General features: G+C 34.8%; 1 protein-coding gene across 3 annotated transcripts in view; it reads left to right on the forward strand.

Annotated features, from left to right (window-relative positions):
* Nucleotides 1-11648, forward strand: part of NUP54 (nucleoporin 54) — a 32430-nt gene that overhangs the window by 9725 nt on the left and 11057 nt on the right. For all 3 annotated transcript variants that reach the window (XM_082389372.1, XM_082389374.1, XM_082389373.1), the window contains 5 exons: nucleotides 2017-2243; nucleotides 3847-4034; nucleotides 4760-4956; nucleotides 6617-6671; nucleotides 7102-7195. In XM_082389372.1, the coding sequence (XP_082245498.1) occupies nucleotides 2017-2243; nucleotides 3847-4034; nucleotides 4760-4956; nucleotides 6617-6671; nucleotides 7102-7195 (761 nt within the window). The remainder of the gene's footprint in view (nucleotides 1-2016; nucleotides 2244-3846; nucleotides 4035-4759; nucleotides 4957-6616; nucleotides 6672-7101; nucleotides 7196-11648) is intronic.

An 11648-nucleotide genomic window follows, 5' to 3' on the forward strand; every position in this document is an offset into this window, starting at 1 on the left:
GTATATATGTATGATATATAAAACCAGGAGAGACTGTATCGTCAGGAAATCTAAGAGAGAAGAGTTTTTCAAGAAGGATGTGTATTCAGTGAAAGTTGAAGATTTTCTTTGAGGATTGAAGGAATGAATAATCAACAGCTTGAGGGCCTGAGAAGGTAGAAAGGTGTGAGAAATCTAATATGCTAAGGCTTTAAAAGCATCTGTTGCATTTTGTTATTTGCGTTTCTCAAATGCCTTCCAGCTAGTGAGCTCTGAGTAGACTAGTGTGGTTGGAATCTAGTGTGAAGTGTAAATTAGTATAGATGATAGTTTGTTAATCTTATTTAAAAGTTGAGGAAGATAAAACCTAGGAATTTCTTGTTGGAAGCTCCAAAGTGAGCATATAGCAAATCAGGAATCAAGTCTTCTGGCTTCTAATCCACTTCTTTACCATTTTCATAAATGCCCATTTGGGAATTAATAATTCTCACGTTGAGGGTAACAGCAGCCCCTCTCTAGCCCTGTAGAAGCCCCATTGGCCTTGTGGTACTTGCAATCTTTAAAGCTGAAAGAAAACTTAAATATCATCTAATATAGTGGTCCTAAAATTCAGGTCATTTTGGTATTCATGATTTTTCTTTTATCTACATACCATTTGTATTATTATTAGAGAATTTTCTTTAAATCAATTTACTTTTAAACATTAAATATGTTTATTTTGAGAGGAAAATCCAAACTACTGCTATAAATGGAAAACCATTATCACTTGCTATAGCTATTGTTTCTTTATAAAGAAACAATAATTGAACTTAAGGCCACAGAAAATATAATAGTGTTAATAAATTCTAGCTAGATACCTTTGCTTTAAACTCCTAGTTTTAGATTTGTTCTCCCCTTTGTTAAAAAGTGAGATAAGTGATGACACGAGGCATTAAAGGCATACTAGCACCAAACTGAGACTTTAAAAATATATATAATCAGATAATTAAAAGAGAAGTTTTCGTCATAGGATTTAGTCCATCTGGTGACTCAGCTGTTGCTTGACAAAATAATTTCATGTACCAAGGTTATTTGCTTATCTAGCACTTTGGAAATACTGATCTGATCTAACAACTCAGCCCTTCTTTCTATTGGAGAAATTTTACCACAGAGTAAGTAACTTGTCCAAAGTTACACAGCCAGCTAAAGCTTTAGCTTAGGATTTGCCCATTTGTTGTTTTTTTTACTATATATTTCTTTGCACTAAGAGAAGGAAATTGTTTATTAAGCTGATATTGATATAACATTGATATAATGATTCTTTTGGCTTATTTTGTATCCTCCAATTTGTATATATTATACAAATATAACAGTAGTAAAGGTTGTTTAAAAAAACAGTTCTGCAACTTCACAGACTTTACCCTTTTTTCGGTGTGGGTCTAATATTAATATCATGGATCTAAATTGTGTTTAATGGAATTAATTGTATTAAGATGATATCAGAAATGCAAGTTTAACATTATAAGGATTGTTCTGGCATATTACTTTCCTATTATTGCCATAACAAAGCGTCACAAACTTAGTGACTTAAAACATAATTACCTTACAGTTCTGGAGATCAGAAATCCAGAACTAAATTTCACTGAGCTAAGATCAAGGTGTTGATAGGGCTGCGTTACTTCTGGGGGCTCTGGGGAGAATCCATCCCCTTGCCTCGTCCACATTCTGGAGTCTCCATTTCTTAGCTTATAGCTTCTTCCTCCATCTTCAAAGCCAGCAGCACAGCATCTTCAAATCTCACTTTGACTCTGACCTCCCTCTTCCCTTTTAAAGAGCCCTTATATTATGTTGAACCCACTCTGATAATCCAGGATAATCTCAGTTTAGTTAATTTAATCACATCTGCAAAGTCCCTTTTGCTGCGCAAGGTAACATATTTACAGGTTCTGGGGATTAGTATGTGGATCTCTTGGGGCGGGGGGTATTATGCTTACCATGTCTAGGACCTGAATTGATTGATTCTTTTTTTAAAAAACTAATTTTGGGGTACATTTTTAGCATTAGGTGGTCTCTTCAGCCAGCCTACACAAGCTCCTGCCCAATCCAGCCAGCTGATAAATACTGCAAGTGCTCTTTCTGCTCCAACACTGCTGGGAGATGAGAGAGATGCTATTTTGGCAAAATGGAATCAACTACAGGCCTTTTGGGGAACAGGAAAAGGATATTTCAACAGTAACATTCCACCAGTGGAATTCACACAAGAAAACCCATTTTGCCGTTTTAAGGTATTAATACTGCTTTTGATCTTCACTTGAAGAGTGTATGAGAAAATGTGATATTTGGATTAAAATAATACTACGAAAACAATTGCTTGGTTTTTTAGTACTCCTTAAACATGGTACAATAACACTTTCGTTTTAAAAGTACAGAAACTATAAAATTGAAGTGATTTCTTACATATGTGTGATTGAGATGACTAGAATATGACTGAAGGAAGGTGTGACTAGAGTGCAATTTATAGCAGGAAAAAATGTTAACAGAGGGGAAATGGTCTTCTTGGCACCTATAAAGGGGAGACCCAAAACTAGAATTTAGTGGTTTTCATCTAACATTGTCCTGGAAAGTACACCCTAACCAGCAGATCGGAGTAACTCTTCTGCTTGGCATGTATACTGTTGTCATTATAGCTGACTGCCAAAGCCAGTACTCCAACAACGTAGTATGTTTTCTTTGCTCTGATTCCATGCCTACCAAACAACTTTCTCATTTGAATTTAACTTCACAGAGATTCTACTTATCAGCCAGTGAGATTTAGGTCAACTTGGTGATGTATTTTTCATAAAAAATTAACGTATTTCAATCCAGTTTATATGTCAGCCTCTTTTAAGTTTTGTTGGCCTATGGCAGTCTCTTAAACCTAATCAATGTGTACATAGGCTGGTGTTTGGAGTTGCAAGGCTGAGGATCAGACCCTTGAACATGGTTAAACAACAGAAAGTGACCAACCTATCTTGTTAGGGAACCTCTTTATCTCATCACTCTACAAAAAGAAAGTATATCTTTTGAGTGTATATAGTTGAAATTTTAATACTTTTGTGTAGTGACTAAGAGGTATATAGTAGACATAGGTTGAATATGACAATTTAATTTTTTTCTTTTTTTAATTGATATATTAATATACATATGGTAAAATGCATAATGAACTAATACAGAGTGAATTTAAATTCTTTTTAAAAAATTGCATTATAAGTGGTGACAAAAGAGAAAAAAGGCTTCTGTCTAAAAGAGTAATTCTTCAGGAAGGTATAGTTTGTCATTTAATATATGTAAAAAACTAACCTGTTTCATAAAGTTTTATATTACATGAAACCATAAAATAATGTAGACGTTGTTTATAGCATTTATAAGTTGACAGTGTTATTATGGTACTTTAAAAGTATTTATTTGGTAAACATTTCTTTATATATCTTTATATAAACTTCACTTAAGATTCCATGAGTCAGATATATAATAAAGTAAATTACATTTTGGTCGATGACTTTTGCAGTCATTTTTATGGCATGCAGAGTTGTTTCCACAGTGTTCGGAAACACCCAACGATGATGGATATCAAAGTTTTTCAGAGGAGAAAGCTATTTAGTTACTCTGTGGAAGAGGAAATTTTAATTTCACTCTCTAAGTTTATGTTATTCTTGGGTTAGAAAGTTTCTCTTTATAATTGTGTGACCTTCTAGGGCACAGGGTTGTGGAAAGAATCATTACATATTCCCTTCATTACCAGACATTAAGCTGTTTTCCCTGTTTTAGCAGATGTTAAGCTGTTAATATTAAACACGTGATTTGAGATCTGTACATGTTTTTGATATTGTTTGTTTTGTCATTCCACAGGCAGTAGGTTATAGTTGTATGCCCAATAATAAAGATGAAGATGGGCTAGTGGTTTTAGTTTTCAACAAAAAAGAAACAGATATTCGAAGCCAGCAACAGCAATTGGTAGAATCATTGCATAAAGTTTTGGGAGGAAACCAGACCCTTATGGTAAATGTAGAGGGTATTAAAACATTGCCAGATGATCAGTAAGTATACATTAAATATACTGTATATTTCTGTGTGCCTGGTCCAAAGAGAGTGATCAACAGTGTTTTTGTTGCTAAAGCACAAATTAAATCTCAAAGCAGAATATTTCTCAGCTAGTGATTCTTCAGTATTTATAGAAGCATTTGTTTAAAAGCTTTTTTCTTAATCTTGGGTTTCTTATTAGATGCTAATAATTTCTTAGATTTCTCATTCAGAAACAGGAGGAAACTTAATTATGGCTGTGTGCAAATTAGGGGCCACAAAGACATTGGAATGTTTTAACTGATTACTGTACATGTTCACTCATGGATAAATGTGATTAACTTCCCTTGTCCTATGTATAATTATCATGCTTAGTGTCAAGACATTTGCTTTAGGATATCTTGGGTTAGAATTATTGTTATCAGTGAGATATAATAACTGAAATCAGATTTTACTTTTTGGACTAAATTGCAATGAAGCAACCCATAAACTTCAACAGAATCTCCAAAGTACTTCTCAATTCTGGGGGAAAAAAAATAACATTTACATAGGACTTTGCAGCTAAGCATACCTTTTATAGATAATATCTTACTTGCTTACCTCATTTTAACTTTATTTAGCACCCTTTAATTTAGAAGGGTGCTTCTGAATTCAGCTAGCACCCTTCTAAAATCACATGCTGCATTGATATTTGTGGCTGTTATATGCTCCATATTTTATAACTTGGTTATCTTTCCCCCAGGACAGAAGTTGTCATTTATGTTGTTGAGCGTTCTCCAAATGGTACTTCAAGAAGAGTTCCAGCTACAACACTATATGCCCATTTTGAACAAACCAATATAAGAACACAGTTGCAGCAACTTTGTGTAACCCTTTCTATGACTAGAACAGAACTTTCTCCTGCACAGATCAAACAGCTTTTACAGAATCCTCCCGCTGGTATGTTTCCAGAGTCATAGAGTTGAGGAAATGAAAAATTTAGAAATACGTGCTTCCTCTATTTTGGGAGGTGTTGCTTGGTTATTAATATTAATAACACCAGTGTCAGCTTATTGTGTCTGCTTATTTGGGACACAGTTTTGAATGTTTTTATTGTATTCATTCATTTAGTTTTTTCTATTATATAGCTAATATATTTGTTAGAAATTTGGGCAATGATGAACTAAAGAAAAATAGTCCATACTCTATCTACCCAAAGATAATGTAATCTTAGTATTTTATTTTTGTTTAGCTTATCTCTTATTTTAACTAAGTATTCAAGTAAAACCTGAATGTGTTCTCACCATAAAAGTTTCTAGATAGACTGTGTGATGGATCTTTACCTCTCTTCCATAGAAGTAACTATTATCAATAATTTATTGAACTTTATTAATCCTTTATCTGTAATTTTAATGTAAGCATATGTATACTAAGTCCTTGAAAAAAGTATTCTGCACTATACATTTACTGCAACCTGCCTTTTGACATATAGTATGTCTTAGTATTTTCCATGTCAGTGCATAAATCTTATTCTTTTTAAAAGCTGCGTGGAATACTGTGGATGTACCTTACTGAATTTAACCTCTAGGTTGTTTCTACCTTTTACTATTATAAACTATGCAGCAATTAACATCCTTGTAAATATGTCTTAGAACACATAGGCATGTATTTTTTTAGAATAATCTCTGGTTCTGAAATTTTTGAGTCAAGATTATGTATACAGTCAGCCCTCTGTATCTGGGAGTTCCACACCTGTAGGTTCTGCATTTGCACATTCAACTAACCACAGCTCCAAAACAAGAGAAAAAAGATCTTAGGAAGTTCGAAAAAACAAAATTTGAATTGCTGCGCCTTGGCAGCTATTTACAAAGCATTTACATTGTATTAGATATTGTAAGTAACTTACAAAGGATTTAAAGTGTATGGTAGGATGGGTGTAGATTATATGCAAATACTACGCTATTTTTTACAAGGGACTTGAGCATCCCCAAGGAGTGGGGTGGGCCGCAACCCTATCCTCTGTGGATACCAGAGGGATGACTGTACTTAACATATTGTTGGAACTGCCAAATGGCTCTCCAGGGGAAGTTCTACCATTTACATTCATAACAGGAATGTGTTACTTTTCCTCATATTTTAAATTTTTCTAATATTTTCTCATTCTGCTCTATTTTTGCCAACAATGGAGATTATCTGTCTTTAATTTTGCCACTCTGATGGCAAAAAATTAATACTTATTTTCATTTGCATTTCCCTGATAACTACTAAAGTTGACCAGCTTTTTGTATGTTTATTAGTCCCGTGTTTATAATTTTTGTGAATTACCTATTCATGTTGTTTGCCCATTTTCTATTATATTTTTTGTCTTTCTGATTTAGAAGAGCTCTTTCTATATTCTGGAGGTTAATCTATTACCCTATAGGTTATAGATATGTGCTTTCAAGTCACTTTTTTTTTTAGCTTTATCTTACAATTTTTTGTTGTTGTGGTCATATTTGACAATCATTTTTCATTACAGCTTCTAGGTTTTGTGTCTTACTTTAGCAGGGCTTTTCCCATACAAATATTATAAAAATGGAAAATAGTTCCTTTTAGAAAAAATATTTCTTCTTTGTGGTAGGTGTTGATCCAATTATCTGGGAACAAGCCAAGGTGGATAACCCTGATTCTGAAAAGTAAGTGTATCTTCATCTTGCTTTCATATAAGAACTAATATTTACTACCAGGGAAGCAAACAAATGCAAGCTGTTAACTACAGTTCTTACATTCGAGGTGAGTTTATTTTCCTTTTCATTGCTTTTTAAAGAATGTTGCTTATGGTAAAGCAGCATAGTGTGGTGAAAACATTAAAATCTGAGTACTAGTGCCCTAATTATATATCTGCATTTAGTAATGCAGTTTTTGACCAAACTGTATTTCCTCATTCGTAAAATAAGGAGGTTAGATGAAATCTCTGTGGTGTAACATTGTTGATTTCATAGTCATAGATCTGCCTTTGAACCCTAGAAATATAGTGAAATTACATGAGTGTTATTATGAAAACCTTACTGTGTATTTTGTAATAATAGGTTTAGGTCTGAAAATTGACCACTTGTATTTCTTCAGGTTAATTCCTGTACCAATGGTGGGTTTCAAAGAACTTCTTCGAAGACTGAAGGTTCAAGATCAGATGACTAAGCAGCATCAGACCAGATTAGATGTAAGAATCTAGCTTCATTCTCTAGCCCTAGGAGTAGTATAGGGGTTACAGACCTTTCTTTTTACCATGTGTTTTAGTTACTGTTCTGTCTTAGGGGAGATAATATAGTATATACTGCAAATTAACAATTATACTTTTATATAACTTCTTTATTATGGAGCCTCCAAAATCAAGTAAATTTGATTTGTTATATTCTAACAATGAATTTAGAATTGTTGGCTTTTTTAAAATAATATAAATTTATTTATTTATATTTGGCTGCATTGGGTCTTCATTGCTGTGTGCGGGCTTTCTCTAGTTGCAGCAAGTGGGGCTATTCTTCTTTGCGGTGCACGGGCTTCTCATTGCGGTGGCTTCTCTTGTTGCGGAGCACAGGCTCTAGGCGCACGGGCTTCAGTAGTTGTGGCTCGCGGGCTCTAGAGCGCAGGCTCAGTAGCTGTGGCACACAGACTTAGTTGCTCTGCGGCATGTGGGATCTTCCCGGACCAGGGCTCGAACCTGTGTCCCCTGCATTGGCAGGCGGATTCTTAACCACTGCGCCACCAGGGAAGTCCCAGAATTGTTGGCTTTAACAGATTAATTAGACTGTTATTTTCAATTCCAGCCAGAGAATGCATATTATTTTATTAAACACTTTTGAAAATGAAGGCTACAATTATGATTATGTTGTCATAATGTATTATAATTTGTAGCTTAATGAAGCAAATTTAAATTATTGAATGCTTAAATCTACTTAATATTTTATGAAGTAGACTTTTGTAATCAAATGCCTAAAGGTTCTTAGACGTCACCTCCATGTTCTCTTATATGGAATTCCTAATTAGATATTCATTTGGACTCTGTTTGAGTAATGGAAAGCTTACTGTTTTATGAAGCAACCCATTTCATTGTCAGCTCTAATTGATACAAGTTCTCTTTCTTACATTGACCCAGAATCTGCCTTGCTATAATTTACACCCGTTTTCTCTGGCATGTTTTGTAGGTAATCACTATGTTCCTGTGATAGCCCTACAAATATTTGATCTTCATAATCATTCTTCCTTTGTATTATTTTCTCTGGCTAAAAATTCCAGCATGGTTTTGTAATGTGACATGATATCCATGCCTTATTATCTTAGGCTGGATACACTGAATTTATTGGCATCACTTTTAAAATGAGTTGTCCATAGTACTATAAATGGGGTGTGACCAAATTTCTTCAAAGTAAAGCCAAAGAAGCTATTATTTCTCTTTATTTTTATCAGTCTTGCTAGAGGTTTGTCAATTTTATTGATCTTTTCAAAGAACAAGTTCTTGGTTTCGTTGATTTTTTCTTCTTCTGATTTTCTGTTTACAGTTTCATAAATTTTTGCTCTTAACCATTTCCTTTATTCTGCTTGCTTTGGGTTTTTCTCTTCTTTTTCTAGTTTCTTAAGGTAGCAGCTTAGGTTATTGAGACTTCTAATAAAGGCATTTGATGCTATTAATTGCCTTCTAAGCGCTGCTTTACCTGAATCCCCCAAGTTTTGATAATGTTCTATTTGTCATCTTTGATTCATTAAAAATATTTTCTAATTTCCCTTGAGGATTCTATTTGACTATTGGATTTTTTTGACTAACGGATTATTTAGACTTGTTTCATATTCAAGTGTCTGGAGATTTTTCTTTTACTCTATTGTTATCTAGTCTAATTCTGTTATGGTCAGAGAACTTTGTATGATTTCAATTCTTTTAACTTTATAAAGGTTTGTTTTTTTTTTAATAAAAATAAATTAATTAATTTATTTTGGCTGCATTGGGTCTTCGTTGCTGCACGCAGGCTTTCTCTAGTTGTGGCGAGCAGGAGCTACTCTTCATTGCGGTGCGTGGGCTTCTCACTGCGGTGGCTTCTCTTGTTGTGGAGCATGGGCTCTAGGTGCGCAGGCTTCAGTAGTTGTGGCACATGGGCTCAGTAGTTGTGGCTCACAGGCTTTAGAGCACAGGCTCAGTAGTTGTGGTGCATGGGCTTAGTTGCTCCATGGCATGTGGGATCTTCCAGGACCAGGGCTTGAACCCATGTCCCCTGCATTGGCAGGCAGATTCTTAACCACTGCACCACCAGGGAAGTCCTTAACTTTGTAAAGGTTTTTAACCCACATGCCTATGAAAAGAATGTGGATTCTGCTATTCTTGGAGTTTTCTGTTAATGTCAGTGAGATCCATGTGATAGATTGTTCAGTTTTTCTATATTCTTACTGATTTTTCTGTCTACTAGTTCTATTGTAAGAGGAGAGTTGAAGTCTCCGGTTACAATTGTGGATTTGTCTTTTTCTCCTTTCATGTATTTTGAAGGTTTGCTGTTAAGTACCTAAGTATCTAGGATTGTTACATTTTTTTGGCATATATACTTTTTATTATTCCATAATGTTCCTCTTTATCGCTGGGAATCCTCTTTGCTCGGAAGTCTACTTTCTCTGATATTAACATAAAGCCACTCTAGCTTTCTTTTGATTAGTGTTTGAATGGTATGTCTTTCTCCATCCTTTTACTTTTAACCTACGTTTATCATATTTGAAGTACATTTTCTGTAGACAGCATAAAATTTAGATTTAGGCCTACAGTCTTATTGTTATTTGTTCGCTCTGTTTTTCCTTCCTCTCTTTCCTCTTTTTTGCATTCTTCTGGGTTATTTGGACATTTTTTAGTATTCTGTTTTTAATTTATTGTCATTTCAACTATCAGTTTTTTTAGTGGTTGCTCGAGGGCAGTAGTTCTCATTGGGGGTTGTGGTGGTGGTGATTTTGTCCCCCAGGGCACATTTGGCAGTATCTGGAGACTTTTTTTTTTTTTTTTTTAATGTATGTATGTATGTATTTATTTATGGCTGTGTTGGGTCTTCGTTTCTGTGCGAGGGCTTTCTCTAATTGCGGCAAGTGGGGTCCACTCTTCATCGCGGTGCGCGGGCCTCTCACTATCGCGGCCTCTCTTGTTGCGGAGCACAGGCTCCAGATGCGCAGGCTCAGTAATTGTGGTTCACAGGCCTAGTTGCTCCGCAACATGTGGGAATCTTCCCAGACCAGGGCTCGAACCCGTGTTCCCTGCATTGGCAGGCAGATTCTCAACCACTGCGCCACCAGGGAAGCCCCTGGAGACTTCTTTGGTTGTTACAACTGGGGGGTTGGGGGGATGCTACAGGCATCTAGTGGGTAGAAGCCAGGATTCTGATAAGTATCCTACAGTGTACAGAGCAGTAGCACTGCAACGAAGAATTATCTGGCCCAAATTAATAGTGTTAAAACTGAGAAACTCTTTTCTAGATACCACAATGTATTTCCTTGCACTAGAGCTAGAGCTGGGTTTCAACACAGCCCAAAACTTCCAGGTTTTGGGCTGTGTTGAAACCAAACCTGGGGGGCTGCCAGAGAGGAAAATAATGGTAAACTCACCACTAGTTCAGTGGTACTTCAAATTCATGTCTTCTTCCTCCTGCCACTTTTCATTTTTCAGTCCTCAGGTAGTTGCCCATGCATTCTGTTCATTTTACAGCTGTCTTCAACAGGAGAGAGAGAATGGCATGTACCTAGTCTATCTTGTCCAGTTTTTCTATTGGGCGTCATATCTTTTCTTTTTGAATTTCAGGAGTTCATCATTTATTATAGATTTTAACCCCTAGTCTGTTTATAACATTTTAAATATCTCCTACTTTTCTCATCTCTCTGCTAACTCTGTCTTTAGTGTCCATAGTTGAACAGCAAACCTTTATTTTGTTGTTGTTGTTGTTGATTTACAATGCTGTGTTAATTTCTACTATACAGCAAAGTGATTCAGTTTTACATATATATATACATTGTTTTTCATATTCTTTTCCATTATGGTGTATCACAGGATATTGAATATAGTTCCCTGTGCTATAAAGTAGGATCTTGTTGTTTATGAAAACCTTAATTTTAATGTAATGATATCCATTGGTTTTTTTTGGCCTTGTGTTTTCTTTTTCGGGAATTTGCTTAAGAAATCATTCCTCACCCAAGGTCTTAGAGTCTCTTACATTTTTTTTTTTCTATTATTTTATACTTTAACCTTTCACATTTGAGTCGTCTGTCTTCATGGAGTTCACTTTATATGTACTAAGTGATATGAACCCAACTTTCTCTAAATAGTGGGTCAATTTTTCCAATGTCATTCACAAAAAAACTATTTTCCTCAATGATTTATCAAAGCATTTATCAAACCAAGTTCCCATATATATGTGATGTAGTCTGTTCTTAAATCAGTTTCACATTTTTTTACTCTTATGGCTTTGTAGTATATCTTAAATATATGTGGTAGAGTGAATCTCCAATCTTCGTTCTTTTCACATTTTTAAGTTCTTTATGGATCTTCATTCTTCTATAACAGTTTTAGAATGAGTTTGTCAAAATGCTAGAATTTTAGTTGGAATTGCATTAAATATAGAATTTGTAGATAATTGAATCTTAGTAATATTAAATTATTC

The sequence above is a fragment of the Balaenoptera borealis genome (genome assembly GCF_965194805.1).
Source record: "Balaenoptera borealis genome assembly, chromosome: 4".
Classification (NCBI taxonomy): Eukaryota; Metazoa; Chordata; class Mammalia; order Artiodactyla; family Balaenopteridae; genus Balaenoptera; species Balaenoptera borealis.